This window comes from Tilletiaria anomala, assembly GCF_000711695.1.
Source record: "Tilletiaria anomala UBC 951 chromosome Unknown K437scaffold_40, whole genome shotgun sequence".
Lineage (NCBI taxonomy): Eukaryota > Fungi > Basidiomycota > Exobasidiomycetes > Georgefischeriales > Tilletiariaceae > Tilletiaria > Tilletiaria anomala.
In genome coordinates, this window is record NW_013546982.1 from 107,751 (window position 1) to 135,554 (window position 27,804).

The following is a 27,804-nucleotide window of genomic DNA, read 5'->3' on the forward strand; positions in this document are numbered from 1 at the left end:
ACAATTGGCAAGGAGGGTGAGATCAAGGATGGAAGGAATAAAATGGAAGAATGCATAGGTTTGCAGTCCAGCTTGGGTTAACCCTGGTCAAGCCACAAAGGCACATCGTACATATAATGAAAGCAAAAATGAGCAAAAAACGTGGACCTGCTATTGTTAGCAGGCTTTGAAGTGTGAGGAGGACCGACGAATCAAGTTCACAGCCTTGTGCTTTGCGACCAGGCTATACAAGAAATGACTATCCCATTTGCAGGAAATGGGGAGATTTGATAGTTGCGTCTTTACACTTTATTAATGGCGACTTGAATGCAAATCTATTGAAATACATGCATTCCGAACAGACATCATCATTCTCTCATCTACCGAGGCGCGACCATCATTCTCAAGCCGGGACAAGGGCCTTGCTCTTCTTCTGCTTCTTCCCTTGCACCGTTTCGTCCGGAAGTCCTGCTCTCGGCTCCGCGCTTTTCTTCTTCTGATTCTTTGGCGGCGGCCGCGAATCGTCCAAACCTTCCCCATGCTTGCGCTTCTGTCCAGCGAATTCGGAGCTTTGTAACTCCTTCCCATTGGCACCCTTGCCATTCTTTGTTGAAGCAGCACCAGCAGTATTTGAACCTGACAACACTGTCGAACCAGTAGGCGCCGCTACTGGCGCGACAAAGCGAATAGAAAGGATGCCCAGCAGCTGCTTCCACAACGAGCGCACGCTTGGTGAAGGAGCAAAGCGGCTGCTCGTCGCGAGCAAAGTGTCCACTTCGCGGAGCTTCTCAGTGTTCCACACACGAGCCAGCATATGCGCATGTCCTCCGCTGACGTGCACTTCTCCTTCGTCTTTGCTTGTGCTCCTGATCTTCTCGTTGTCCTTCTCAGCGAGGTCTCCTGCCGAAGTGACGGCACGTTGGGTGATGCGCGCAGCTTGCATGCCGAATTTGAGCACTTCTTTCAAGCGAGCGGCGTTCATCGTCATCCCACCAGCAGCACTCTCACCCGCGCCCGCACTGTCGCCCTCGTCACTGGATGTACACGCTGCGCGCAGAGTTACAATAACCGTTCGCGCGACCTCAGGGAGGAACTCGAGCAGCTCCTTATTGTTTTTGTAAGCCTGGAGAGAGTTGGTCCGTTAGCCAACTCCTCAAGTTTCATTCCTGCTGAGCCTCGTGCGTACACTCACCTGCTGCGCTAACTGCGCCTGCTGTGTGACCATCGTCTGTAGCAGCTGGAAAGCCTGAACCTGTTTGAATGTCCCAGCGCCGAGACCAGGCCTGCATGCGGCCAGGATGCGATCGCGCAGAGTCCAGCTTACGGAAGGACAGCATTTGAAAGCGTCAGACACGAACACGGGCTTGACAGCGCTGCGCTTTCGTTCAACAAATTCGGCTAGAGTATCCGCATACACATCCGTGATGTCCGGCGCAATGTTGGCGTGATCATCCGAGGAGCCAAGCAATGCCTTAGTCAGGTAGAGATTCGCTGCAGAATGCAGAGGTGTCAAATGTGCATCTGCCCCTGACGCAGTCGAGGAGCGCGCCTCGGCATGGATGTACTTGAGCAGCTCCAGCGCTTCCGGTGTCTCCTCACGTGAAAGCGATACTACTTCCTTGGCCTTGCAGATGCGATTCTGCAGCAATCCGGCAGCCTTGTTGCGTAACTGCTGCTCGTCTTTCTGAGAATCCTTGACGAGCTGCAGAAGCGGCTTGAAGAGACGCAGCAGGAGAATGTTGCAGGCCTGCTTGCGCGCGAAGATGTCAAGGAGATCTAATAGCCGATTCTGGAAAGCCATGGCTTGAACCTTCGCATCTAAGAATAGAAGAGAAGTGTAAAAGCATTTCATGTCAGGAGGAAGAAATGAACGAGCATAAGCACTCTTAGTCAACTTACTCTGCTCAGCTTTCTTGTTCGACGCTTGCAACTTGAAGATCTGTGCGAGCTTTTCGTCGAGTGCAAGCATCTGCTCGTCACCCAGGTCGGACACCTCGCTGCCAGAATCAGAGCTGTGATCGCCATCGCTGTCATTTTCACCATCGACATCCTCTGTATCAGCAATGTTGGCTTCCCGCAGCGCCGCCTGCACCTTTGCGCGGAACTCTTCGTTAACAACTTCAGCTACGTCTTCGTCTGCTTCATCTTCTTCGCTTTCTTCGAAGCTTGTGTCCGACGTCATCTCCGCAACCTCGATGGCGTCTGCAGGGAACATAGGTGCATTTTCTTCGTCGGACGCCTCCTCTTCCACTTCTCCCTCCGCACCGAGGTTGAATTGCTGCGATTGTCCAAAAATGGAGCTTGTCAGCAATACAAATCTAACAGCGTCAGACTAGTTCAAGGCGGCCACGCACCTCGATAATATGATCAATAGCCGCAACGTCAATCAAGTCTGTTAATACTCCGAAAGCCTGCAAGGCAGCAGAGCGCAGAAATGCCGACGGCTGCTCGAGACAGCTGACGATGGCGTCAGTTAAGACCAGCGCAGAGCTGGGAGTCTCCTCGTCGCCTTGAAACTCCGGCACCAGGGCGGCATCTTTGCAATTAACGAGCGAGGTGAGCAAATCAGCTGTCGAATCCTCATATTTGTTCATGCTAGCACTGTAGAAAAATCCGGCGCATAGCAGAGCCTCAAGTACGCGCATGCGGGTCTCTTGGGCTCCATCCGAATCTTTTCTGCTGCTAGCCGTTTTCCTCAAGGCCTCTATAGCAGTGTGTACGCTTTGCAACTGCTCGTCGAGCTGTGCGTCAAGCAGCCAATCGACATTCTTCTTGTCGCGCTTGAGACGATAAAACATGTCCACGGCGCTCGAGATCCAGCGCTCGCGGCCGCTCTTTACGCCCTGCGCCTTGTACGTCCTCGTCAAGCCATTTGCGAGCACATCTTGTACTACTGTGGTGGTCTGGTCGTTGAGTTCGCCGAGGCAAGCGACAAAGCGCGATCTGCAGTGCTCTTGAAAATCGGCTGAGAAGGGCGGCATCGGAACAAGGGGAAGCTGGGTTGTGGATTTTTTCTGGCGACCGAACCCATGGGTGCACAGGAAATTGAGGATTGACTCGATGCAAGCTTCATCCTTTTGAATGGCCGTTTGGCGAACGAGGATGTGCATCTGCTCCACTGCCCACTTTCGCCGCAAATCAATGGTGGCGCTCACATGCTGGTGTGGTCCATCGTCACTTTCAGCTGGGCTTAAAGAGTCTTGGCCTTGAGGAGATTGACAAGCCATTTGGATAACGAAGTCCAAGTAATCCTTGGTGCTTTTCGTGTCCATCTTGGCAAGCAGCCCTTCAACCGTCTTGGTACCAGTGAGTCGGTCAAAGTGCAAGCTTCCATATCTTCCGAGCAACTGCTTGATGAAGAGCAATGCTGTGCTCGGATTTGCGGTAGCAACTTCATGCAGAACCTCCATGGTTCGAACAGCGGCTGCGTGCAAAAATCGATCAGCCTTGCTGAGATGATTGATGCAGCTCCGCATGATATTGGACTGGAACAGGAGCTGCAAGTCAGTGATCTCAGCGCTGGCGGCTATCCGCACCAACGCCATCTGGAACACTTTGAAACCCCAGAGCTTGCGTTCCGATGACGCCGATGGAGCAAAAAGCTTTTCCTCGACTGCAACGCGGAAGAGTGTCGCGAAAGGCACGCGCTTAACTGCGGCAGCCGACGTGGGGCTTGCTGCATCCTCGCCAAAATAGATGTCGAAGATGACGTGCCATGCGAACGGGATCTCGGGGCGCCAGGTCCCTTGTGCTGCATCCGCATCCCCTGTCTCCAGGTCGGCGCCTTTATCTGCATCCCCGACCTCAGTGACAGCGCCGCCTTTGAGAATGCGAGCGATGATATCGACGTTGTCAGGATGTAGCGCTTGGTCAAATTTGAGAGGCGCCACTACCGCTTGCTTGGAGGAGTGGTCCGAAAAGTTTTCCTGCTGCATGTATAGCAGGACCGCGAGCTTATCCGCCGTTAGCACCGCTTTTTTACCAGTCATTGGAGCAAGGATGAAGAGTTGCTCCCAAAGCCAGCGCACTGCTTCCCGCTTCTGCACTTTTGCGAGTGAGCAAGAGCGAAGCGATTTAAGTGATTGAATAATCACCCACGCACAGCTCTCTCGCAACCACACTTTCTTGGCAGCCACGGCCTGAAGGACATGAATGGCCCGTTGGAAAGCGCGCAAGTCTGTCGACTCCGATGAACTAGGCGCAGAGTGAGCAGCAGAAAACCCATTGGCCTGCGTGAAGAGCAACCCAGAAAGAACGAGCGAATGCACAGCGAAGACCTTTGCAAAAAGTCCATCTCGCTCTTCTTGTCCGCTGGCTTTGCCTTCAATCTTTGTGTAATGCAGTAGCAACGTGAGAACGTCATCTGGGCCTAGCAATCCAGAAGGTAGCTTGCAAAGTAGCTGATTCGGGGTAAAAGAGAGATCATTGTTATATGATTCTGTCGTGAGCGATGAGTTCTTTATTTCGAAACTTCAAGCACGTCAACCCACTTCGGTCAAGGCCGTCGCAAAGCCGAGCCTGGACGACTGTCTTGGAGAGGCCAGTCCTCGGAGGAGTCTCTTGATTGCATAGCTAATTTCCGTGGGAATTTCCGTTTCTAGTACCAACTCGATCCTGGCAACTTGAGCTACGTCTGCTCTGAGGATTTCGTTATTCAAGCTCTTTGCAGTGGAGCAATCGGTCAAACTATCTTTGAACAAGCGAGCTTGAGGTGGCAACGCAGTAGATAGAGACGTTGCTTTCGGCTTGCCGTTGTCATGGGGCTCGGGAGCAGAATTTGAGACAGAATGCGCTTTGCTGGCATTTTCGCCTACAAGATGAAGAAGCTGGTCGACGAGTTGGCAAGAAGCGACTAACCGCTCGGACGGCTTGTCCGAGGCTAGCTTCCAGTAGAGCGGTAGCGTTCCAGTCATGACGGATAGCCTGTTCAGCTACAAGACCGGAGGGAGCTTCTCTGCCTCACAAAATCGACTTTATCGAAGTTATGTAGCCAGCAGCATCCATCAAAGGCACACCCTGTCACAGAGATGACGACTGATTACTGATGAGCGATGAGCATTTGCTTGAGCATTGAGGCGAGCACTGGAAAACCGCTGAGGCGAACTGAGGGAACTTGATCTCCCACACCAAGAAAAAAAAAGTTGGCGACGCGAGTTGATCTCTCGTCTCGTTACGGTTCGGTGCAACTCAATCTGCAATCATGCATGTCATTTTCATCCATGATTACAGATGGTATTATGTGGGGTTATCGAGAAATTTCATCATACTGAATTTGGCGAAAATCAAGCAATAGAACCGAAAATGGCAAATCCCGGCTTCCGGGACAGGAACATCTGGCGTAACTTGTGAGAACCTCCATTCAGTCGACTCGGCCTCTCTCATGTGGGTGTTGATAGTAATGGCTACACCAGGAGATCGGAAACAACCCTAGAGCATATTGTGGTAATCGGATCAGGCCTGAGGGTATTTCATCTTCAGACGTCTAATTCTTCCAGGTCGTTGGTTACTGCACGGTGCCAAATAAGTACTTAAATGCGTTGAGGTCAGATAAACTTCCATTGCCTCCTGCGATCTACATCATAGGATTGATGACGACCAGACTCCTAGTATGCGGCGTGAGTAGCTCCTCAACCTGTCGTCTTACGACCTTGTCGCATGAAGCACTGCCGCAAATGATGCCAATTCCACCCGGTGTGGGGGGAGCAGACTTCCTGGTAGGCCGCGCACGCTAAGATCAATTGCTAGGATGCTAAGCTCGCAAATGGCGAGTGATTAAGTGACAGTGACGACGGAGCGTACAGGCCACCCCTCCAACCCGCTTACTACATGGCAGCCGCATTTCGCATAGCATTTCTTGAGCTCAAGGGCGGCCCACTGATGCTTGCAGCAATTACCTGAGCCAATGAGATCCGTTATGCCTTTGAAGCTCTGGTTGTTGTCGGCGTTAGCGCCCAGGTTGCCACTGTAGGTAATAGCATCATCATCCTGTCTGGTTCCGGAAATGAATTTGGCGCCCGCATTGGTAGCGCTCATTGAGCCAGAGAGCCTTGCTTGATTTTGGATATCTTCGGATCCAGAGGAGCTACAATTAAACATTCTCTTTTGAGCAGTGTGTCTGATCGAAGTGTCCATGCTGCAAGCAATTTTGACGTGAATTCTGCGCCTGGCTTCGTATAGCGCCAGATCGCAATTGACCGCCCCTGTATGAATAACCTGGAGGAACTCATGGAGTACAAGGAAGTCAGTAGGCGGCACATGGAAGGATGGGCTGGAGTGAGGCCATTTTCATGGACCCAGTTTCCGCTACTATTCTTGCCAGATACCTGAGAATTGCCGGCATCCGTTGAATTAACCAATGTTATGCACATTCTCAGTCGTGCAACGAGGCAAAATGTAGTTTCAGACATCACCTATCTGAGAGGCGCCGTATAAAATAGAAAAAGGATGATATCACCTAGGCTTGTGCAGACAGGGAAGACAAAGAGCAGGAAACTCGGCCTGAGCAAGCACGAGATGTCCATATTGAAGTTTCCCACTTAACCTGCAAGGCAGCCCGGAAGAATGCGACCAAAGTTGCTGGCGGTGTCGAAGATGCTAGGGAATAAGCGCCTGCAAGAATGTGGTATAGAATGGTGAAGATTTCCAGGTAAGGTAACACATTGTAGATGCCGAGGAAGAGCTGCCAGTGGATGTGTCAGAGAAAAGAAGCATTTGGCACACAACGTAAGGAGCCATGCCAATGTCTAGCAACTCCGGAGCAAAAGAGTATTTTCACAGGTGCTTACAAGGTCTTCACCACGCGTGTGTGGTCCAGAAATACTCGAGTGGTATCCACCGGTTTGAACAGCCAAGTTTCGAATGCCCTGCCGCAATAGAGCCCCAACATTAATATTAAGCAATACTCGAAGCTTCCAAGCCAAGAGCTCTCGCTGTAACCTTTGCCTTCCGAAATGCCTCTGGGCCGGAAAGTAGCTCTGAAAGACATCAACTAGTATTTAGGGAAGCCTAGATCAGCCGAGCCAATTCGAGGGATTGTGGAAGCAGTGAGAACTTACTGTTGACAAATCCAAATAATGCAAGCGGCAGCGCACAGTTCTTCTTGTCTGCAAGGAAGTCTTGTGATGTGAGAGACAGGGAAGCACACGCTCCAATACATGCACCAAACCCCTCTAAATACCACCAACTATATCCTCAGACCTACTTCAGGGTAGGCAGGCTAGGGGAAGCGGGGACCTTGCTTTTCTCATCCTATCTCCATTTTCCACATCGTCATCATCATCGGAGTGGTCAGGGCCTCTAGCTGAGGCAGCAAAAATGGAGTTTCCTTCATGCTCGGCATGTTGATTGTCAACATGTCGCTGCATTTCCACATCGTCGACGATCGCAGGGTCCTGGCCGTTGACAATGTGATGGCCGCGAGCACTGTCCCTTACAGCACCAGGTCCTCTCTCTTGATCCAGACCTGAATGTATTCTATACATTATCGCGGCACTATTTGGCGGTGTGGCGCCGCTGGCTTGCCTTGGAAATGTTGCCATTTGACACAGTGTCGTGCGCCGATGTTATGCTCACAGCAAATGAAGGCCACATGAACAATCGGAAGCTACGGCGCAGGATTCTGAACGATTTCCCAAGCAGCTAAGCAACTCGGGATCTACATTCAATCACAACCACCAAGAGCAAGCAACAGCAGCAGCAGAAGCAGCGATATGCAAATGCCATGGCTTTGCTTCGGAGTGTTGGCTTCACCGTGGTCAGCGGCCAGCACAGATTTTAGCTCCCAGTGCGGCGCAATAATCAAGTTGCATCTCTAAGAGAGTCGCAGAATCCACCCGGATTGGTGGCTTCAGGTATTCAAAATCGGTGAGATACTCAGGACAAGATCTTTCGAACGCGATCAAATATCGTCCGAGGAGTTTCGGTGGTCGGTCTCTTGATTTGTCTCCTCTGTCTGGAGCAGCGGCAGCATACAGCAGAGAGCAAGCCAACCCAGTGCCATCTACACGAGCCCTGGTGGCGTTCCATTTTATATCTAACGCAACAACTTGCTGCCTCATCGACTTCATCGTCTAGTCGCTCATTAGATAAACCTTGCTGCGAGTTTGGGAACTACTGCTTGTACGCCAAAGTTGAATGGGCATCCCGCTTTCGCCGGGAGACGAAGAGCCACCTGCAGATGCAACCGTCGATCTCTGTCTTCTCTGAAGCAGATAGAGGCTCAGTCTGTCGCTCGATTTGAGCGTTGCGGGCTAGCTGCAAGTGTCTTTGACCGCCACATTACACAATGAACGAGATGGAAGTCCTACCCGGCATGACTTGCCGCCCTTCTCTACTGCCACCTTCAGAACAACACACGGAAGCACACATGCACCGACAAGTGCTTGCGGAGGACACGTATTCGGTAGATACATATTCTTGGAACAGGGCAAGGAAAAAGAGAAGATCCCCACATAATGACAGCGAAGCAAGCGACGAGGATCTTGGCGGGCCATCAAGTGGACCTCTCTCGCCAAATGTGGGTATCTGTTGATGCAAAACACGCTCGGCCCTGCGTTGACACTTTGGAATGCAGAAACGCATACACGTCGAAAACAGCACGGCTCAAATCTGCCACCCTAGTGGCGTTTCAGTCAGTTCTGCATGGTCGCCCCGATTTTCCACGATCGATACTGACCTACCCAGCATGCAGATTGCGGTTAACCCGTCTCATAATGCACGAACGCAGCCTCTTCCACATGCAGCCCCAGCAAATCCCACACCCAACTCTGTCACTCCTTCGACATCGTTTGAGGACGATTACGAACTACAACGTTTGCGCTTAAGTAGTCCATCCTCCACGCTGAGCAGCACCTCACCATACCTGGGACAGGTTGCACAATGGCAGCAACGATCGCAAAGCGACGTCAGCGTCATTATGTTCTCGAATGCTGAAGGTGGCCCAGATATGAGCGCAGATTCGATGCTAGGCATACAGGGACAAGGCTCAGCAGCTCATCCCAGGTATGCGTTCTCGCACTCTACAACCAGAGTAACAACCACTGCCATAACCGACCCGGCACCTTCAGCAATGCGTCTGCAACAAAGCGACCGCATCAATGGACACGGACTCGCCTACACGCCCATCATACCGTCTCCGCTCTCAAGGAAGAGGGCTATTACCGGTAACAGCGACAGTGTCATTGGGTCGCCACATTATCACATATCAGTGGTTCATCGAAGCGGCGGCATGTTCAATGGAATAGCGGGCAACATGAATGCAAACGAACCGCCCCATCTCGGTTCGCATCTTTCTACTGTAGCACGAGAGCGCAGGGCTGGCAGCTCCGGCTCGTTGAACAGCTGCTCGTCAAGCATGGCCGTCGACGGCGCAAGTCCGAGTTCGCACGGAGACAGGCTTGGCCAGCGGGATAGCGATATTGACATGATGGCAGAGCATGCAAGCCCGCAGGGGACAGGAATGGCCCAAGGCACAGCGCCAGGCTCAGAGGTGGGTGCTTCGAGCGCTATCAAAGGACGCACGAGGACGGCCTGCAGCTCGCCGGGCCTCGTGTCGAGCGGTCCAGCAGGTGGGAAGCAGATGCTCAGGTTCACCCTGGGCTACAGAGACGACTGCGAGCTTTGCCGGGCGAGAAGTGAGTGCTTGCTTCAGCTGCATTTAAGGAATGGGAAGATTCTCTGTTGGCATCACCGCATACTCACTTGAATTCCAGTACCAGGACACTTTACGCACGTCGTACGCTCAACAGAAGGGGGCTGAGCACTGGCGACGACGCGACGTGAGACAAGAAAGCGGAGCAACAAGAACGCAGAGAATCGCAACAACTCACATGACAGGGGCTACGCCACAGCGCATCAGATGTATTTCAACATTCAGACAAAAAATTCAGGAAACCGCGGTTTCAATCAGTTGTACAGTAATGTATTCCTTGCATCACGATTGAATCTTGCAAAAAAGTACATTATCTATAGCTAGGATTCGTGTAGCAAGCGCTCAAAGCAGGCCTTTGAATGGGTCCATTTTCGCTCCTTGGACGGCAGGAGCCTTCTTTTGCGACGCTGTGCTGCCAAAGCTATATGAAGCAAGCAGCGCGTCAAACCCGGCACCAGCTCTGCTTTTACCATGGGACACAAGGCAAACAGCAATGCTTGATGCCTGCTTGGCGCGCGCCGAGTGTGAAGCGCTTGCCAAGCCACCAAGGATGAGCGACCGCAAATCGTCGGCGCTCAGCGGCTTGCTGTCCGCTGGCTTGCTTGCAGCCACAGAGCCTACACTGAATCCAGGTACAGGTCCCAGCGCGGCAACACCGGCTTTGGCAGGCTTGAATGATCCATTAGGGCTGTTGACCTTGCCAAGGAACGCGAGGACATCACCTTTGGTAAGCATGCCACGCACACCTGTACCCTTGATGCTCAACGCATCGCTCGAGGAAACATGGTTCTCTGCCAGCAGCCGCGCAACCGATGGGAAAATAGGACCAGTGATCTGCAGAGCGGCATGCGATGCAGATGATGACGCGGGTGCTGAGGGTTGCGTGGGTTGAGAGGACGACTGTGCTAAAGATGATGATGAAGACCGGTCGGTTGAATCGTGCTCATCTTTCGAAACCGGCATTTCTGCCAGCGAGGAGTCTTCTGCAGGTGCTTCGAGATTTGAAATGTCGTCTCCTTCTTCGGCGAGCAGCGCGATCGTCTTGCCTACTTTTACATCCTTGGCTCCATTTTGGATCTAAAGGAGGTGGGTTTGAGTCTCTGCGCGAAGACCGGGGCGCAAGCTGGCAAACCTTCACTCACGATGATTTTCCCAAGCACCCCATCCTCTTGTGCTTCGACATCCATGGTTGCCTTGTCAGTTTCCTGAGGCATTGCGAGAGATTTAGCATTGCTGGCACTTGGGCTTCAGTCGACATCCGAATAGCTCACTATTTCCAAGAGGACATCTCCAGCACTGAATTTGCTTCCTTCTTTGACTTTCCAGTTTGCGATTCCGCCCTCCGTCATTCTAAAGGATACAATCAAGACTGACTTAGCGCTCTGTAATTGCTCAGCACAGAGGTTGCAGCTCACGTCGGACTCATTGCCGGCATAGCGAATTTGGTGATGACATGTCGTTGCGAGGTCGATGCGAAACCTGTTGAGGGGAACACGCGCGTAACAGAGCAGTAGGAAAGTCGGGCTTTCAATCTATGGCCAGCAAGACACATCAAGGAACCATTGCTGTCTTTCCTTACCTCGAACTGCGCACGATGGGCCATGATGGAGGGAAAGGCAGCAGCCAGACTGGCTCAGCTGCCGCAAAAGGCTCGTAAAGCTTCTCGCCGCCATTTTTACTTGACAGAGTGCGCAGCTTTCTCTGATATATCTGCGTACGAGCTCACAGGCAGCGCAGACAACGAACAGAGATCATTTGCACGATCCTTTCAGGCCAGTCGTGAAAGGTGGTGACCAAACCTGGAAGTATTCCTGCTGGCAGCTGGATCACCACAGGTGATGGCAAGCGGTGTACCCAACCGAAACTTGGCAGCCTCATGGCTTTGGGAAAAGACACCGACCCGGAAGTCAAACATTCACAAATTCTCGGCGACTTTTGAATGGCCAATTTTGGGTCTTAAATTCAGTGCAACCTCTTAAAAGCGTTAAAGACATCCAAAAGTCGGGGCGGTTGCCTGCCACACTGCCACACCATATAGGGTTGCGTGGTGAGGCTTTGACGGTTCTTTGGAAAAGGCTTGGGCCCCGTTCCGCTCCAACTTTCGGCGCCTGCTCACTGTGCCCACAGCAACCCTGATTTTTGGCTTCACCACCTTGCCGACATTCCCACTCCGTTGGAACGCTGTAGAAAGCTGGAACCTAGCAGACATGCGGCTTTGGGATCCATGAATAGGACGAATAACCAACAATGGTCGCGTCGGGGCTAGATTATGGGAGAAGGACGTTGCAAAGCCGTTCCAACACCATGGGTGACGGAAGAGGAGCAGACAGGAAAGGGCTGCCGTAGAGTGCAAGGGTCAAATAGACAGTGTGCATCTTGTAGACGGCGAAGGCAAGCGCGTCGGAGTGGTAAAGGCAACAGTCAGGGTTGCTGCGGGCATAGTGAGCAGGCGCTGAACGTTGGAGCGGAACGGGGCCCAAGCTTTTTCCAAAGAACCGTCAAAGCCTCACCACGCAAAACCTATCCGGTGTGGCAGCCAACCACCGAAAGTCGGAGATACGGACCAAGCAAGAAATGTCCATCTCTCTGTCTTCCGGCTTATTTGCGTATGTACGGAGCCTCTCCCCTGTACGAATAATTTTCTCAAACGAAGCCCTCATCCACCTCAAAGTGACATCAGTTGATCCAAAGATGGCCACCGCACGAGCACCAGCGGCGCCTGCCGCTAGTGGCACCTCGGTCCCTTTCTCCGTGCGCTCAGCCACTGTCGAGCGCATCACCAACGAGACACAGATCCAATGTACACTCGCGCTCGACACGCACTCGACGTATGCGCCACAGGTTATAGATGTACAGACGGGGATTGGATTCCTGGACCATGTTCGCATGCACAACAGGATCCGGCGCTGCTTGCGGCCAGCGGCGAAGTTCAAGCGACCCCCTAGCTGACACACTCCACGCCTGAATTCACAGATGTTTCATGCCCTCGCCAAGCATGGCGGTATGTCACTCACCCTAAAATGCAAGGGCGACTTATGGATCGACGACCACCACTCGGCCGAAGACTCTGCGTTGGTACTTGGTGAGGCCTTCAAGCAGGCCCTGGGCCCCGTGAAAGGGATCAACCGCTATGGCACCGGTCATGCACCATTGGACGAGGCACTGTCCCGCGCCGTACTCGACATCTCCGGGAGACCATACTGCGTGGCGGAGCTAGGGCTAAAGAGGGAGAAAATTGGGGACTTGAGCTGCGAGATGATCCCGCACGTCTTCCATTCGTTTGCAATCGCTGCCGGCGTCACGCTGCATATCGATTGCTTGAGAGGGGACAACGACCACCACAGGAGCGAGTCAGCATTCAAGGCACTCGCGCTGGCTATCAAACATGCTGTTGCTCAGACTGGTACAGATGATGTTCCAAGCACAAAAGGTGAGGCCTCGCATACCGTGCACTCGCTGTTTGCGCCCTCCTCACGCCCCTCTTGCTCATCTGCTCCAGGGGTTTTGTGAATTGCACCCAAGGTTCGAATGCGAGAGTTACACGATTGGAGCCCTTCATTGGCATCTTGTAGGCATCAATCCAGACGATAAATAATGCACTTCAAAGGTTTTGCGAGGCGGAGCAACTTGAGACGGAACGAGTTGCAAGTCCACCTATACAAATACATATGCCGAGACAAATCGGGCACGATACATGCCAATGGCCGATCACTTCTTCCTAGTATCAGCAGTGACAGTCGCGGAGGATGTCCCCACAAGTGATTGCGAACCAGGCTCCTGCCCAACCTGGACCCTGACGACCTGTCCATCTCTCGTTCGGCCTTTGACAATACCCTTGCCCGCCACCTTGAGCAGAGCGCGCCTCCTCACACCGCTAATATCGCGGTACACCAAAAAGGCGCTGCGCGTCGTGCCGCCTACGTGCGCGGAAAAGACCGCCGCGTCGTCGCCATACTTGGATCGGATGACATGTGTGGCTGCCGAGGAAGAGTCGTCGATCAGTTGCTGTGCGCTCGCATCCACGCTATCCCAGACGGTGGAGACGGCTACGAGCGAACGGTTTAGCATGCCGCGAAGGCCCTTTGCAGGCGCATACGGCTGCTGGCGCTGTACACCGGTCGCCTTCCCGATCTGATCTCCAAAACGCCCTGCGACATTCTGAATCGATGCTGCCGTCTTGTGCGACACCTTCACCGCGCGGCCGCTCAGCGTGTGGACCGCTGCTACCGTCTGCATTGCGCGCGGATGGATCTTGGCGCCGCTAGTACTCGTTCTTGCGACGGAGCTATCGGATTCTCCGGATGCCAGCTTTACAGGCGTCGCAGCGCCGTTCGTCTGTGCGGACTTACTTGCGCTCCCAGGAGCGGAGAATTTGGTGACTTGCCGCTCGGCTATAGCGTCTGCGCCTTGCACGATTTTCTTGCCAATGAAGTTAGAGCCGCTAATAATACCGCGGCTGATCCGATCGGCTCCGCGTAAGAGCCAGTCGTCGCCTGCTGCCGAGTCGACAGTGCTGATCGGCCTGACAATGCTCACTCGGTGTGGGCCGCTGCCCATCTCTTTTCCGCCTGCGCCTTGCTCTGCCTTGCCTTCAAAGTCGAGATCGATCAGCACGGGCTCCTTCTCAATGTTAGGCGAGCTAAGGGCGGGGTCGAATCCCTCCTCCTGCAGCACCACACCATCTTGCTCCAAGTCCAGGGTGCCAATTACCGTACTGCCATCCTTCACAGAAATGAGCTCGATCTTGCCGCGGTCGTCCGTGGCATATGTGTCAGCGTTGAAGACGCAGTAGGAAGAGAGGATGTCATCGAAGGTTGCGAGCGTTGTCACTTCGTCACTGCCTTGCTCCGGAGCTGGCAAGTATATAATGATGCTGGCGCCGGGCACTTCGGGGGAATCGAATACATAAGCATTGTGCTTTGGGCGATGTTGGACGCGCTGAGATGCCATCAAAGGGAGTGAAAAGTCAGACGAAGGAACGGACAGGACGAGGAAAATGTCGGTACTTGATATTAGAGGAGTGGGATTGCGTTAGTACTGCCGCCAGGAACTTCACCTCAGCACTCGAGCAGGCGTGAGTCAAACTCACTCATCCCCCGCTGCATCGGTGCTCGCACCCGCTAAACCGTACGCATCACCGATGTCGATTGTAACCAGCTGAACGGACAAGATGCCCGAAGCGAGTTCGATCTGCTCGCCATCTTCACTTTCCAATGTTGCATTGATACCTTCGCTTGCACTAGGCGCCGAGTATCTCTGTGTTATGCGCACTGACCGGGGCAGCTGTAGCAGCTCGAGTCCGCGCGGGTCGAGATGGTGCGGGTCCTCCTGTTGCACGCAGCTCTCTTCCGTAGGGGCCATCGTTCCTGCGATATATGCGTTCGATTCCTCAAGCACAAGGTTAGTAGCTTGAATAAATGTGCGGAAGGCCAGAGACACTTTAGTAAAGGACACCGTGTCACCATATATACTCAATGTCATTCTCCACTCCCCGTGGCCAGTGCACTGCACAGCCGACATGCCAAGCATTCTATTCTGGTAACGGCGAATGGAAAAGTTGGCTTGGGCGGCGCAGGTGGCATTTGCTGTCCTGTGGATGGGTCGCTTACGTAAATATTCTCAATCTGCTGCTGCTTAAGTGGGTTGACTCACTGCAAAGTGTCGGTCAACGGGCGAAGGCGTAACATCTGTTTACGCCGTAGGTACGATGGTTCATCAAGGTCGCATCTGTTCTGTTGTGAGGACGATTGGTTGGGCTACTTGCAAATCTTTCGAGAGCTCGGGTCGAAACGCAAAGAATTCCGTGGTGGGGAAGGACCGAATCTCTTTGCCGTCTAAGCTTTGGCGAAAGAAGACGTGGCGAAGAGAGTTCAAACAGAGCCTTGGGAACTGGTATTGGCCAAGACTTTCTGCAGGTGAGCCATGTTGTCGGTCGCTCGCGAACAAGGACAGGAAAATTCAGAAGCCAGTGTCAAGAAGGATCGACATCGACGGCCGCCAAAGCAAGACAACGTGCAAAAGGAGGCGATCGGGTCCAAAACTTCAGGACAAGGTCAGGGACAGCGACCCGAAACTGAAGGATCAACGTCAAGGACAGGCACGAGAGAAAGTCAAGCCACCGCCTCTCAACAACGTTCAGCTGCCCCAGCCAATTCTAGCAATCGTGGCGGCAAAGCTGACTCGAGCTCCAAGGCTCCTGTCGACGGAAAGGCAAACAATGCCGACACCGAAAGGGATGGCTCAGCTCGGCAGTCTGCCAAGAAGCGCAGCCGAAATAAAGACAAGAGCAAGGACAAGAAGTCAAAGGATCGGGACGGCAAGGGCAATGCAAACGGAAGTTCTGGGGTGCGATTAAAGGTCGTAGTTCGCAAGCTTCCCCCACATTTGCCACAACATGTCTTCTGGGGCGCCGTCTTGCCATGGGTGAAGACCGCCAAACAGGTACAGGATGCAAAAGAGGCCTGTTCTACCAACGTATCTGTCGAAGAGGGTGGTGACAAAGCTGCGGAAAAAATACCTGCTCTTAACACAGACGAGGATGGGATGGCAGTTTCGTTGGACACCCAGCAGGCACCGGTGACTGCAGACTACACCGAGTACATTCCTGGCAAGGTACAAACAAAGTGAGCTGCAGCCTGTTAGTTGTGCTGGCGAGTGGTAAACATGGATGTCTGACACTTTTGACCTTGACAATACATAGCAAATCAAAGGCAGACATTGCCTCGCGCGCATACATACGCTTCACAGCACTCGAAAGCCTACTCGCCTTCCACCAAGCTTTTCAAGGGCACGTTTTCCGCGATGCCAAAGGCCAGGAATTTGTCGCCATGGTGGAATTTGCTCCTCACCAGAAAGTTCCTCCTGTCACTGCTGCCGGCGCCAGTGGCAAGAGACAGAAGGAAGACGCCCGAATCGGGACGATTGACGAGGATCCAGACTACCTCGCTTTCTTCGCAGACTTACAGCGTACGAAAATCAGCGACGAAGCGGACAGTGAAGCGGTCATGCACCCAACTACCAAGGGGGCCGCACCGAAAACAAAGACGGACGCGGAGCTCAATGCACACCTTGCGGCCTCGCTTTCAGAAACACGGATGAACGACGCAGCGACACAGAGAGCGCTCGCGCGGAGCACCCCGCTGCTCGAGCATCTCAGACTGCAGAAGGCTGCGGCTGCAGCGCAAAAGCAGAAGGAAAAGGAGGCAGAGCGGCAGCGCGAGAGAGAGCGGGAACGTGAGCGAGAGCGCGAGCGCGAAAAGGAGCGAGAGCGCGAACGAGAACGAGAGAAGGAGAAAGAACGCGAGAGGCAACGACAGAAGGACAAAGGTAAGAAGAAGGAACGTGCATGTGGTCAGCAACAGCAGCAAAAGAGCAAAGGTCCGGACAGCCAGAGGCCGCAAGAAGGCAAGCAACCACAGCCTGTTGCTGACGTAGGTTCCAAGACTGGCAGCGGCGCTGGCAGCAAGTCGAAAGGGCAGGGCCAAGTGCGAGGTGGGCGAGCACGCGCTTCGGGCAACAATGATGCGGACGGTAGCTCGCAGAATCCGGATGCTGCCGCATCTGCACCTGGGGTGAATGCACACAGCAGCAGGGTCTTCGGAGCTGCGATCGGTGCTGTCCTTCAAACTCAGCAAAAAGGTGCTGATGGCCGAAAGGCCAAGTCACGTACTCGTGACTCTTCAGCGTCAGCTGCTGGCCCTGGAGGCTCATCAGGCGCAGGTACTGCAGTGGGCGCTGTAGACGTGCCTTCGATCAAGGGCAGAAGCGATAAACAGCGCGAGGCTAAGCAATACACGGGAAACGGCAGCGCTTCGCAGGAGACCAGGAGCAACAATAAACACGCAGAAGCCGGCAGCAAACAGCAGAAATCGAACCAGCAACGACAGAAACAGCAGTCGCAGAACATAACAGCATCAACACCAGCACCAGCGGCGCCAAAGCTCGTTTCCATCCTCAAGCGTGATAGCCCATCAGAGTCCGCCTCTGCGCCGCCTCGTGGAAGAAGTCCTTCGTCTAGCGCTTCGTTGCCTATCAAGCGGGAAACTTCCTCCCTGGAAGTGCAGCCACGGCCGCCGGTTGGCAACAGCGGCGGCAGCGACAACAGTAAAGCTCCTCGCAAGAGCGGTAGCGGAAATAAGAGGCCGAATAAAGCTGCGGACTGAAGCGCCGAGCCAAGATGAAAAATACAGCTGCTTGTTTTACACACCTTAGATCACGTTTTGAACGCCCCTTGTGCGCAAGCTCAGCATATGAATCGAATATCATGCGCCTGCACATTGCAGGTGAGGGGCGAAGGAAGCACCGCGTGCGTGCCGTGCAAGCATTGACGCCCTCGCATACGCCGAACTTCCATCAGCCGCATGACCCCCAGAGGAGCAGGATGCGACTGTCGCGTCTGGCGAAACCTCCACCTTTGGTCGGATCCAACTAGCACTATCAAGTGGCCTCCTGGCACAGTCCACACCTGGAAGCGCCGAGAACCGATGGGACGGACAAGCTGGGGACTGCGTTCATAGTGTATTTCGAATACAGGCAAACAGGTGAGAGAGGGGAATGTATGTTGGGCATGATAAAGGGTAGCTACAACATTGGCAATGAAGGAAACGGGGCCGATTCAATCGATACGCCTAATCTATGTTCAAACTGTATTGCGTGCGCCCCTGGGGTGCATACGTGTGGTGCTTGAGGTGGTACCACAGTACGGTCATTCCTGATGCTCACGCGAGCCGTGGCGAGGCGAGGATTCGAGCCGATGGTACGTGCTTTGCGGTCTTGACGCCCGACTCGAGCCGCGGTCAGAGTAGCTGGATTGCCGAGACGAGTCTCTCTCAGACCACCGCTCGGGGGATCTCCCATATCCCCCGCTTCGTCCATCACGGTCGAAGGCACCACGTCCATTACGATCGAAACCTCCTCGGCCTCCACTTCCACGCTCAAATCCACCTCGACCCCCCGCCCGGCTACCAAACCCACTTCGTCCATCGCCACCGCGGCCGCCACGTCCGCCTCCGCTGCCTCCCAAGCCGACTTTGTTCAGGAACGCAGGGCTGAGGTACGGTGGCTCGGTTAAGCTGCCGACAGCAACGGCCCAGCTTTTCATCTCCTCGAGCACCTGGGACTTGCTTATGCGCATTTCGGGCACACGACCGAGGTAGAATCCTAGCTGGCTGACGAAAGTCTCTTTGATGTCTTCCGGGTCCAGTTCGGTGATCGCTTCTTGCACCTTGGTGCGGTAGTTCTCCAAGCTGACTCTGCCGGCGAGGGGTGCGACGATCGGCTTTGGCTGGTCATGGTATCCAATCGGAGCAGGCGTGCGCCGCGAGCCTCGGCCACGATTGGAGCGCGAGTCGGGTTGCCTACGGAGCGCAGCCTTGATATCTTCGGTGAGGAAAGAATTTGGATCCTCTTCCCACTTGGCCGTCACTGCGTCAAGCTCCTTGCCGAAGGAACTAGCATTGAGGCGCTGGATTGGTAGATCATCTAGCTGCGTGTTGACCCAGGCCTCTTCGAAAGGCAGAAGAACTATGTCCGCTCGGCCGCTTGCGCCTGCACGGCCAGTCCGTCCGATGCGGTGGATGTATCCGTCCTTGTTGGGAGGAACGCCAATTTGAATGACGCGAGTCGTGCCGGGGTAGTCGACGCCGCGTGCGGAAACGTCGCTGGTAATGAGCACAGATCCACCAGACTTGTCAGCCCTGAAGTTGCTGCTAGTGCGGAATCTGCTTGATTGTTCCTTCTTCGAGTGGATCTCGTACGTCTGGCAGCCGAACGAGCCGAGGGGGAGATTGCGTCGCATGCTCTTCACGAGTGAAGCGAGCAGCTGCGTCATGCGCGTAGTGGGCGTAAAGATGATCACCTTACTCTTGCCTGCGTTGACGATCTGGTCATGTGCTACTAGTGAGAGCACGTATGGGATCTGATCGGTAGGGTTATCGAGGACGCTGACAAACTGAGGAATGTGCTTGTGCGTGTTCTCTTCGCCGGCGGGCACGCAGTCGATGAAGCGGTGGTTCTTGTCCAGCGACGCCCGTGCGATGCGGCGAATGTCTGGCGAGACGGTGGCTGAGAAGAGCATAGTGTGGCGTTCCTTCCCCGCCTGGGGCAAATGCTCAATGATAGATGTGATGCTGTCGCGGAAGCCCATTTCCAGCAACGTGTCCGCCTCATCCAAGACGAGCGTCTGGCAGCCCTTCAAAGCCTCTCGGACCATTGAAACATCACTTGCAAGGTCGAGAATGCGGCCGGGCGTAGCGACGACGATATCCGGTCTCGAATTCCTCCACTCGCGGACCTGTTGTGATCGATTGGCGCCACCGACCAGCAGTTGAACACCCATATCGGACCTGTGAGAGAGGAGCTTGCGGGCCTCGGTCGCAATCTGCGTTGCAAGCTCGCGCGTGGGACTGAGGATAAGAGTACCGACAGTGTTCTCTCCAAATTGTCTGGAGATCTTGCGCAGCTCTGCAGGTTCGAGCGAGTCGAGGTTGAGCTCCGGGCGGTTTCGCCTCAGTAGTTCCCGCCACGAGTCTGGAAAGTCGCCTTTCGAGACACGCTCGATGGCCTTCAGGCGTGCTTCAATAGCAGGAATCAGGAAAGCGAGCGTCTTGCCTGTCCCTGTCCTTGCCTTGACAAGCAGATCACGCCCCTTTTTGTCATCTTGAGCTAACCCAATGGCGTCAGGAGACTCGGCGATCTCAGGAAGTAGGTTCAGGACGCGCTGTTGAACTTCCGACATTTCCTTGTAGCCGAAGGGCTTTTGTGTGATGGCGCGAAAGACGGGCTCCGATAGCTTGCCCTTCAGCGATGCGAACAAATGAGATGTGTCGGGTTCGTGATGCGCCTCGACCTCGATGGGTGCGCCTGCTTCCACTTCTGCACACGCCTCGAGAGCTTGGTAGGACAAAGACGACGAAGCGAACGTTCGGATGAACGCATGCGCGAATGCAGGGCGGCTTGCATGATGAGTTACAGCCTTTTCGTTGCGAGCAGCGTACGTGACAAGTCGCGCAGACTCAAGCCGGGTTTGTGGCAGCAAGGATGAAAAACCTTGCTGTGGCTGCAAGCGCCCTCGCGCCTTCGACTTTGCAAGTTGAATTGCGGTGCGCACGTGCCTTTGAAGGAACGACATGATGGCTGACAATGTTAGCCTGTCAGTATGAGGCAAAGCGCAGCGTATGGTTGACGCAGCATGCGGCTATCCACCCAATGTGTTTGCTGGAAGGCTGAGTCAAAGTGTGTCACCGAGGATGAAGGAGGGCTCGTCGAGACGACAGCACAACCCGAAGAACCGATGAAACGATGAGCTGAATGAAAGTTTTGCCCGGGAAAAAATGTCGGTCGGCGATTTCTTTTGGTGCGAAAGTCGCCGAGTCTTGTCCGGAAAAAATTGTGCGACTTATATTCAGAGACCTTCAACCGCCGGCTGGACCTAGACCTACGCCATCCCCATCCACCACTCGAGAACACTTGAGATCCCCTTTACTTTTCTGCAATCTTGCTTCTGTTTGCTGAAATGTGAGGATGTGATGTGCATCCTGCATAGCATGTGTCTGAGGAGCTGTTGCCACGAAGATCCCAATCGCCAGTATGGAATGTGGCATTCGACCACAGAGTATAAGTGCCCACTAGTACAGTGGGAGAGAGACTAAGAGTCGTGTACGATGTGATTGCGAGCACGGCTGCATACTGGTGTGTATTCTCAATTCCGTGGACTTGCAACCTGAGATTCGCGTCCCTTTCCATTTGCTCGGGGAATTGGCTGCATATTGGCCGAGTCTCGGCCGTTGTCTCCCAAGCCAGAGTAGAGTTCTCTCGGGCCCTGCCCCGCTGCCGCAATATCGGACGCGTTGCGGCGCGGAAATCGAGAGGTGCACCAAAACCACAGCAAGCTTATCATCATACAGTGTCATGATCTCATCACTTCATCATCAGCACACCACTGGCGACAGCACATTGCTTTGCAAGCAACGTATTCCCCTGAGTCGCATGCCACAAGCTTCCACTATATCCAGCTCCGTCGACCGGAAGACGGTGACGATTGATCAGCTTGGACGGAACCGAGGCTATACGACCAGCATCCATCGAGTCATCGGCAACCAGGCGTACTCAATTGTCCCCGCCCCCTTCCTTGAGCTTGCAGCGGCGCCCGCATCTTCGAGCCCGTTTCGCGTGAACTCGAAGTTCTCTACAAGCAGGTCACGCAGCTTATATCTTCGTCGTGCGTACGAGCTGCAAGTGACCCCACGCATGCAGTCTTTGCCAGCGTGAGTGTCGAACGCAGCAGTGGCAGCGACCACACACAATCTTCTGCGCTGCAACAAGCTACAGTGCGCTTTGACAGCTGCGAAGGTTCGCGCGCAGCCTGCCGTTGAGTAAGTCTCTGCATACCCGTGCAATTTGCATTGACTGCGCAATCGGGCTCGCGCAGGAGGCGCTGCTTCCGTTACTTCGACACGTCACACCATGGGGCAAGCGAATGGCAAGGAGCGTGCTGAGGACGGCTCAGCAGGCCATCGTCGCACGCCCTCCGCCGGTGCTGGTTCATCTGGCTCATCCTCGCACCCCCGTTGGCCGAAAGGATTCGATGGCGGTGCGCTCGAGCCGCAAGGCGTATATACTGGCATACAGGACTATTCCCATGACGTCGTCAAGAGGCTCATTACCAGTCGGCGCTTAGCGCCGTTCTACGCTGGTGCTGAGGACGATGAGACGTATGCACACGTCTTTGATGGGGAGGTGGAGCAGACAGAATGTCCTATTTGCTTCTTGGTAAGCGTTCTTGGATACATTACACGCACTCTTGATCCGATGCTGACCGTCCCGTGATTTCGCAGAACTACCCTTCGCCATGTAATCAGACACGTTGTTGCGAGCAGCCAATCTGCAGCGAGTGCTTTGTGCAGATGAAGCGTGCGGACCCAAATCACACCAATCCGCCTTCGTCAGAACCTGCTGCTTGCCCATTCTGTATGCAGAGCAATTTCGGAGTGGTTTACCATCCGCCGCAAGCGCTTCTCGATGGACATCGCCTGCAGGGTGGAGGGCAAAGCAGCCGACGCGCTATCCACCCTAGCAGCTCGATCCCTCAATCAACTTCTGGTGTTCCAGGCGTGTCTATGACCATGCCAGAAGGCAGCGCTATCGACTCTTCCTTTTCAATTCGAGATGCCGCCTCGCCCACGTCACCAGCAACTGAGCACCGGCGACGCAAGTCGTTCAACCACTCGGATCCCGAAGTCGTCACAATCGACATGATCCGGCCTGACTGGCAAGCTAAGCTGGCTTCGGCACAGGCAGCCATTGCGCGGCGTGCCAATCGGCGCATCATCATGCGCCAGGTCGGCGACCGCCTCATCCCCGTGGGCATCAGCAGCAGCCGGCTCGGCCAAGAGCTGCCAGCAGGGACGGGCCCCGGCGGCGCTATCATTCTGCAGCAGGGACAGGAGCTGGCGCTGCCGCCGGGGTTCCAGGCTACAGCTGCTGAGCAGCGCGGCGAGAGGAGGCGCTCAGGCACGGGGAGAAGGCAGCAGGAGATTGCACGCTATCTGCACACGCTGAGCGCTGGTCAGGACTTGGAAGAGGTGAGTTGATTCAGGAAGCTTGCTATGTGCTGCGCTGCCGAGGCTTATCACCTCTCCTGCTCGGTCCTCTCTATCGTCTATCTACTGTCGCAGGCAATGATGATGGAAGCGATGCGCCTCAGTTTACTCGAGCACGAAGAGCAGCAAAGGCGGCAAGCGGAGGAAGCTCGAAGACAGCGGCAAGCACAGCCCCAGCAAACGCCGCAAGTGTGTGTCGACACAAGCGCAACAGCACCCCCGCAGCAAGCCCCTACACCCTCTTCTTCCCCATCTTCGCACGCAGCAAACAACAACCATCCATCGTCCGCAGCAGCTGCTCCGCAACTTTTTCAATCATCGACTCCTGATTCGACGCACCCTTCTGCTGGAAGCCACTCACCTACAGTCGAGTCCGGCGCGCCAACCGCACCTCTTCTTGACCTTGGAGTGCCGGCACTATCTGTGGAGGCTACGCTTTCGCGGGGAGAGAGGGTGAGCATGCTTCAGTCGAGTAGCATGATGCAGGACTTGGCAGAGTTGCTAGGCACAAGTGCAATTGGAGAAAGTATCACCGACTCTAGCGCTGCGAACGGCGTTTCGACCACCCCAGCGGCACCACCGCGGTCAGTAGGTGCGGACACAGCGACTTCCCACCCGCATACAGCGACTGTAGTCCCGCCTCCTGCGCCCGTCGACATACCCACACCCGTGCCCGAGGTGAATACAGGATCATCGAGATCTTCAGCGGGGATAGGGGCAGCTGCGCTTTCTGCTGCTGCTGCGGCGGCGGCGGCGGCCAATAGCTCTGGGACAGGCGCTGGCAGGTCCAAATCGAATGGCTCATCGCACGCTTCTTTGGAGCGTATCGGAAAGATCCTGCCCAAGCCTGCTACTAATGCTCTTCGGAGCCATCATGCCGGTGGCGCAGCAGCGAGTGCTGCCAGCCCCAGCGGGAGCAAGGGAGATGGCAGCCCTACTCTACAAGGGTACGCAAGGCTTGATGATGACAACAATAGCAACAGTGGCGATGCAGGCGGTGCTGCGGGAGCATCAGCAGATCAGTTGCGCACCGCCTCGTCCGGGGCCAAGTTTGCGATTTCGTGATGCATGGCATTGCATTGACACGCAAGTCGCAAGCGGCGACTCTTTCAAAGGACACCCCCCCCCCTTCCCCTTCCCCAAATCCATCTATCTTGCAACGCGCGTCAACCCCTCCACATCCAGCTTGCACAAGCTCTGTCCAGTTCAAGCCACGCTCTTACATTCCACGCGTCGGGCATTTGCACACTCCGAATCCGTCTCGGTCCGGTCACAAGCGTTTTCGTTCCCACGGCGGGGGACCGGCATGTCAGGCGGGCGCACAGCACCTCTTTGGTATCTGTTGACGGTGGCCGCAGCACATATCTCTTCCCTTTCTCACGCACGACGTATAGACGAGTTGGGAGATCATCCATCGATCTATCCATGCACGCGGATGAGGGGCTAGCGCTGTCCCGATGCAAGACAAGACGCCTTTTGTTGATAATTGTTTGAATATACAGTTTGAATCTTTCGATGGAATCGACTCTTGTTCCTAAATCTTTTCTCTGGCATGGACGTTGTCACTGTGTGGGCGAGCACCCCTGCACATGCGGCTCGTCTGCGATGCCTGGCTTGGAAGGGTGCGTGTATGTGTCCTACCAGAGTGGACGCCAATTGCAAGAGCAGTGGAAGATGACCGATTACAGCCGGTACAAAGACTACAGCCATGCTACTAGACAGGCGAGATGCCGGGGGTCCGGAAAATGAGCCTGAAGAGGTCTTGTGACGTGCAAGTTCGGGAAGTCATCAAGGCACGCCCATCAACAACCTGCAAACATCTCAAGGTGAGAAGGCTCGAGGATGCACTTGCATGTTTCGAGGTATGGCATAGTATGGCTGTACTCTACAGTATTCTGAACCAGAACCAGAACTAGAACGAGTCCCAGCGCTGCGCCAGGCGGCAACACGCACCTGGAGTGTCGATGAGCTCGCTGGGACGCTGGCAGCTACTCCTTAACACTGGCTCTCCCTCATTCTGAAGGACCTTATTGGGAGTGTCGAGTGGCGGCAGAAGGAGAGGAGAGAGAGCACAGCACCACCGCAAATCAAAAATCCAGCACGCCGCGGCGGCGGCGGCGGCAGCGGAGTGCCCCGTGACGATGATGTTTGCAGTTGAGTGTGCGATGCTGCCTGTCGCCCCGTGCCAACGCGCAGTCCACCGCCCACTTGACACTGCGCAGGCGCAGGCGCCGGCCCCTTTCCCCCCACCGCCCGGCCACAGAGAGACGAGGAGTCAGGGTGGCCTTTGGGTTGACACTGCTGCGATGCCGCCCGCGACCGATAATTGACAGAACACAATCTCGTTTGATCCGACCCAGTCGGCGAACCCAAAGCGTGATGCATCCAAAATCTTTGGCAGCACTCACAGCGGGTAACACTCACAGCAGGCAAGTCAGAGCCTGCAGATCCCCCGCTATCGTCAACCACGCCTCCATCCAGCTTCGACGACGCACCCACCGTCCCCAAGCCCAGACACGACAGCTCGTCGTTCCAAAGTGCCCACCGCCAGCCGCACCGCATACCCGCATACACACAGTCTGCCCCCATCCCGCCGTCCATCCCCTATCTCCTCTTTCGAGACGCGCGAGGAAGGAAGCCCAAAACGGGTGCCTCAATACCACAGCAAGCAACCCCATCCACCTTGCCCGGCTTCGAACACAAGCACCCAAATATAGACTGGAGGAGGCCTCTTCGGTGACCGCACGACGCCCACTTGTGAGTCGGCCTACTACACCGGCTCGCCGACGCTGTATGCGCGGCGCGCAAGGGGAAGGAGTGGCCAAAGGGCACGGTTTGCTAGGACTGCTCACGTGTGGACATCAGCGTGCTAAAGAAGCAGTGACCTGTTCAAGGATAGCCCTGGTGCACCATGAGTTCTTGAACTGCTAGGCATGTAAAGGGAAGGAGGATGGAAGCAGATAGGTACAGTAGCCGGCGATTACCCTGAGTGTGGCAGGGGCTAGGCCAGAACGCGCCAGCAGCAGCTGTTCTAGTCACGCGACCTGCCTCCGATGACAGCAATAACTAGCGCTGCGTTCCGCAAAGCGCACAGGATGCGCATTTGCATAGGCTCCGCGTCGAGGAATGGGATGGATGTGCTGAAAATGCACAGTTGGGCCTAGCCTGGAGTCCAAAGATGGAGCGGCTGGAAAATGAGTCGCGGACCAACCTGCCCAGGGCGTCCTAACAGCACGTCTTCACCATCCATCATCGTCATCATCATCGCACGTAGTCGCTGTGCATCTTGGCAGTCGTGCTGACCCCCCTTGATCCCTACTTACATCCACTTCTTTCGCCTCGCTGTGTGTGAGACAGTCGCACGAGCCCAACAGGCCGCCGCTCTCGCACTCAAGATGCAGACGATCAAATGTCAGTTTTCTGCTGTTGGTAGCGTGCGAAATGACGACTTGCGGCGCTGACCTTTGTTGCTTTGCACCCTGGCTATCGGCCGCACTACCGCGTTGATGACGTACGCAGGTGTCGTCGTTGGTGACGGTGCTGTCGGAAAGGTACGCGCCAAGTGCATACTTGCTGCACCATCAGGATGCTGACCATCACTGTGCTGACCTTCTGCTCGTACAGACCTGTCTATTGATCTCATACACGACGAACAAGTTCCCCAGCGACTATGTCCCGACCGTGTTTGACAACTACGCGGTTACAGTGATGATCGGCGACGACCCCTACACGCTCGGTCTTTTCGACACGGCGGGCCAAGAGGACTACGACCGGTTGCGGCCGCTATCGTATCCGCAGACGGACGTCTTTTTGCTATGCTTTAGCGTTACGTCGCCGGCATCATTCGAGAACGTCAAGGAGAAGTGGTTCCCCGAGGTGCATCACCACTGTCCCGGCGTGCCCTGCCTGATCGTGGGGACGCAGGTGGACCTGCGCGACGACCCAGCCGTCGTGGAGAAGCTCGCAAGGCAGAAACAACGGCCCGTCAGCAACGACGCCGGTGAGCGGCTCGCAAGGGAGCTCGGCGCGGTCAAGTACGTCGAGTGCTCCGCGCTGACGCAGAAGGGCCTTAAGAACGTCTTTGATGAGGTGCGTATCAGTTGGTGGCCATGCGGGCAGCTGTCGTGGGGCGCGCTCATCTGATGCATCTTCCTGCTTACCCTTCTCATAGGCAATCGTTGCGGCCCTCGAGCCACCGGTGGTGCGGAAAAAGTCCAAATGTCAGATCCTCTGAGCAGCTCGGGTGCCTCTCTGGGGGCTGCGGGGTCGAGCAGCAGCTGCTGCAGACGTTCGTGGGATGAGTCGGATTCCGCCGGGCTGAGCTGGGGCGGAGCTTTCTGCAAGGTCCCCCTTGGAATGAGAAGAAGAAAGGGTGAATTCGCTCGCAGACGATGGCTCCGCCCCACTTCCCCGTTACCCTGCCCCCCTCGCTCGAACGCAAGCACCCATGCCAGCGCCCCCGCCGTATTCCACCATTAGCATCGCCAACGCATCTCTTGTTGACACAATCTAATCCAGACAAACAACGTGCGCGCAGCCCAGAGGATAATGATATGAACGCGCACGCTACACGCACGC

The 27,804-nt window shown here is 55.0% G+C and overlaps 9 protein-coding genes across 9 annotated transcripts; 5 read left to right on the top strand and 4 right to left on the bottom strand.

Annotated features, from left to right (window-relative positions):
- Positions 1-296: 296 nt before the first annotated feature.
- K437DRAFT_246994 (uncharacterized protein) lies at positions 297-5,062 on the bottom strand. Its single transcript, XM_013387849.1, has 5 exons — positions 4,470-5,062; positions 2,334-4,379; positions 1,879-2,257; positions 1,172-1,797; positions 297-1,102 (listed from the first exon to the last, which is right to left on the bottom strand). The coding sequence occupies exons 1-5, from the start codon at positions 4,890-4,892 to the stop codon at positions 383-385; spliced, it is 4,194 nt and encodes a 1,397-aa protein (XP_013243303.1). The 5' UTR covers positions 4,893-5,062; the 3' UTR covers positions 297-382.
- Positions 5,063-7,894: 2,832 nt separating this feature from the next.
- K437DRAFT_274158 (uncharacterized protein) lies at positions 7,895-9,884 on the top strand. The gene is made up of 4 exons (XM_013387850.1): positions 7,895-8,494; positions 8,552-8,608; positions 8,669-9,611; positions 9,690-9,884. The coding sequence occupies exons 1-4, from the start codon at positions 8,264-8,266 to the stop codon at positions 9,734-9,736; spliced, it is 1,278 nt and encodes a 425-aa protein (XP_013243304.1). The 5' UTR covers positions 7,895-8,263; the 3' UTR covers positions 9,737-9,884.
- Positions 9,885-9,935: 51 nt separating this feature from the next.
- Positions 9,936-11,487, bottom strand: K437DRAFT_246995 (uncharacterized protein). Its single transcript, XM_013387851.1, has 5 exons — positions 11,208-11,487; positions 11,044-11,107; positions 10,900-10,978; positions 10,771-10,833; positions 9,936-10,705 (listed from the first exon to the last, which is right to left on the bottom strand). Exons 1-5 carry the CDS (start codon positions 11,299-11,301, stop codon positions 9,971-9,973), a joined length of 1,035 nt encoding a protein of 344 aa, XP_013243305.1. The 5' UTR covers positions 11,302-11,487; the 3' UTR covers positions 9,936-9,970.
- Positions 11,488-12,319: 832 nt separating this feature from the next.
- Positions 12,320-13,138, top strand: K437DRAFT_268358 (putative HIS3-imidazoleglycerol-phosphate dehydratase; the record flags this gene model as incomplete). Its single annotated transcript, XM_013387852.1, has 3 exons — positions 12,320-12,508; positions 12,602-13,058; positions 13,128-13,138. 3 exons carry the CDS (start codon positions 12,320-12,322, stop codon positions 13,136-13,138), a joined length of 657 nt encoding a protein of 218 aa, XP_013243306.1.
- An 83-nt stretch (positions 13,139-13,221) lies between these two features.
- K437DRAFT_256493 (uncharacterized protein) lies at positions 13,222-15,075 on the bottom strand. The gene is made up of 2 exons (XM_013387853.1): positions 14,718-15,075; positions 13,222-14,633 (listed from the first exon to the last, which is right to left on the bottom strand). Exons 1-2 carry the CDS (start codon positions 14,987-14,989, stop codon positions 13,337-13,339), a joined length of 1,569 nt encoding a protein of 522 aa, XP_013243307.1. The 5' UTR covers positions 14,990-15,075; the 3' UTR covers positions 13,222-13,336.
- Positions 15,076-16,332: 1,257 nt separating this feature from the next.
- K437DRAFT_216574 (uncharacterized protein) lies at positions 16,333-16,632 on the top strand (the record flags this gene model as incomplete). Its single annotated transcript, XM_013387854.1, has 1 exon — positions 16,333-16,632. A coding segment is annotated over one exon (300 nt), but the record flags the coding sequence as incomplete, so codon positions are not given.
- A 1,526-nt stretch (positions 16,633-18,158) lies between these two features.
- K437DRAFT_256496 (DEAD-domain-containing protein) lies at positions 18,159-21,038 on the bottom strand. Its single transcript, XM_013387855.1, has one exon. The coding sequence runs from the start codon at positions 20,754-20,756 to the stop codon at positions 18,333-18,335; it is 2,424 nt and encodes an 807-aa protein (XP_013243309.1). The 5' UTR covers positions 20,757-21,038; the 3' UTR covers positions 18,159-18,332.
- Positions 21,039-21,983: 945 nt separating this feature from the next.
- On the top strand, positions 21,984-24,480 carry K437DRAFT_119816 (uncharacterized protein). The gene is made up of 3 exons (XM_013387856.1): positions 21,984-22,396; positions 22,462-23,208; positions 23,302-24,480. Exons 1-3 carry the CDS (start codon positions 22,091-22,093, stop codon positions 24,289-24,291), a joined length of 2,043 nt encoding a protein of 680 aa, XP_013243310.1. The 5' UTR covers positions 21,984-22,090; the 3' UTR covers positions 24,292-24,480.
- A 2,141-nt stretch (positions 24,481-26,621) lies between these two features.
- On the top strand, positions 26,622-27,460 carry K437DRAFT_262878 (CC42_CANAL CELL division control protein 42; the record flags this gene model as incomplete). Its single annotated transcript, XM_013387857.1, has 4 exons — positions 26,622-26,637; positions 26,746-26,777; positions 26,851-27,315; positions 27,398-27,460. 4 exons carry the CDS (start codon positions 26,622-26,624, stop codon positions 27,458-27,460), a joined length of 576 nt encoding a protein of 191 aa, XP_013243311.1.
- Positions 27,461-27,804: the final 344 nt, after the last annotated feature.

Bases quoted from the DNA above. Each gene is read 5' to 3' on its own strand.
- K437DRAFT_256493 (XM_013387853.1), bottom strand. From the start codon at position 14,989: ATGGCCCCTACGGAAGAGAGCTGCGTGCAACAGGAGGACCCGCACCAT. The intron at 14,634-14,717 runs GTGAGTTTGACT...TCTAATATCAAG, and splicing joins ACCGATGCAGCGGGGGATGA to TACCGACATTTTCCTCGTCC.
- K437DRAFT_256496 (XM_013387855.1), bottom strand. From the start codon at position 20,756: ATGTCGTTCCTTCAAAGGCACGTGCGCACCGCAATTCAACTTGCAAAG.
- K437DRAFT_274158 (XM_013387850.1), top strand. From the start codon at position 8,264: ATGAACGAGATGGAAGTCCTACCCGGCATGACTTGCCGCCCTTCTCTA. The intron at 8,495-8,551 runs GTGGGTATCTGT...TTTGGAATGCAG, and splicing joins GTGGACCTCTCTCGCCAAAT to AAACGCATACACGTCGAAAA. The intron at 8,609-8,668 runs GTCAGTTCTGCA...CCCAGCATGCAG, and splicing joins GCCACCCTAGTGGCGTTTCA to ATTGCGGTTAACCCGTCTCA.
- K437DRAFT_119816 (XM_013387856.1), top strand. From the start codon at position 22,091: ATGGGGCAAGCGAATGGCAAGGAGCGTGCTGAGGACGGCTCAGCAGGC. The intron at 22,397-22,461 runs GTAAGCGTTCTT...GTGATTTCGCAG, and splicing joins AATGTCCTATTTGCTTCTTG to AACTACCCTTCGCCATGTAA. The intron at 23,209-23,301 runs GTGAGTTGATTC...CTACTGTCGCAG, and splicing joins CTGGTCAGGACTTGGAAGAG to GCAATGATGATGGAAGCGAT.
- K437DRAFT_246994 (XM_013387849.1), bottom strand. From the start codon at position 4,892: ATGACTGGAACGCTACCGCTCTACTGGAAGCTAGCCTCGGACAAGCCG. The intron at 2,258-2,333 runs GTGCGTGGCCGC...GGACAATCGCAG, and splicing joins CTATTGATCATATTATCGAG to CAATTCAACCTCGGTGCGGA. The intron at 1,798-1,878 runs GTAAGTTGACTA...TTCTATTCTTAG, and splicing joins GAACAAGAAAGCTGAGCAGA to ATGCGAAGGTTCAAGCCATG.
- K437DRAFT_246995 (XM_013387851.1), bottom strand. From the start codon at position 11,301: ATGGCGGCGAGAAGCTTTACGAGCCTTTTGCGGCAGCTGAGCCAGTCT. The intron at 11,108-11,207 runs GTAAGGAAAGAC...TCCCCTCAACAG, and splicing joins CCCATCGTGCGCAGTTCGAG to GTTTCGCATCGACCTCGCAA. The intron at 10,834-10,899 runs GTGAGCTATTCG...GCAATGCCTCAG, and splicing joins GAGATGTCCTCTTGGAAATA to GAAACTGACAAGGCAACCAT.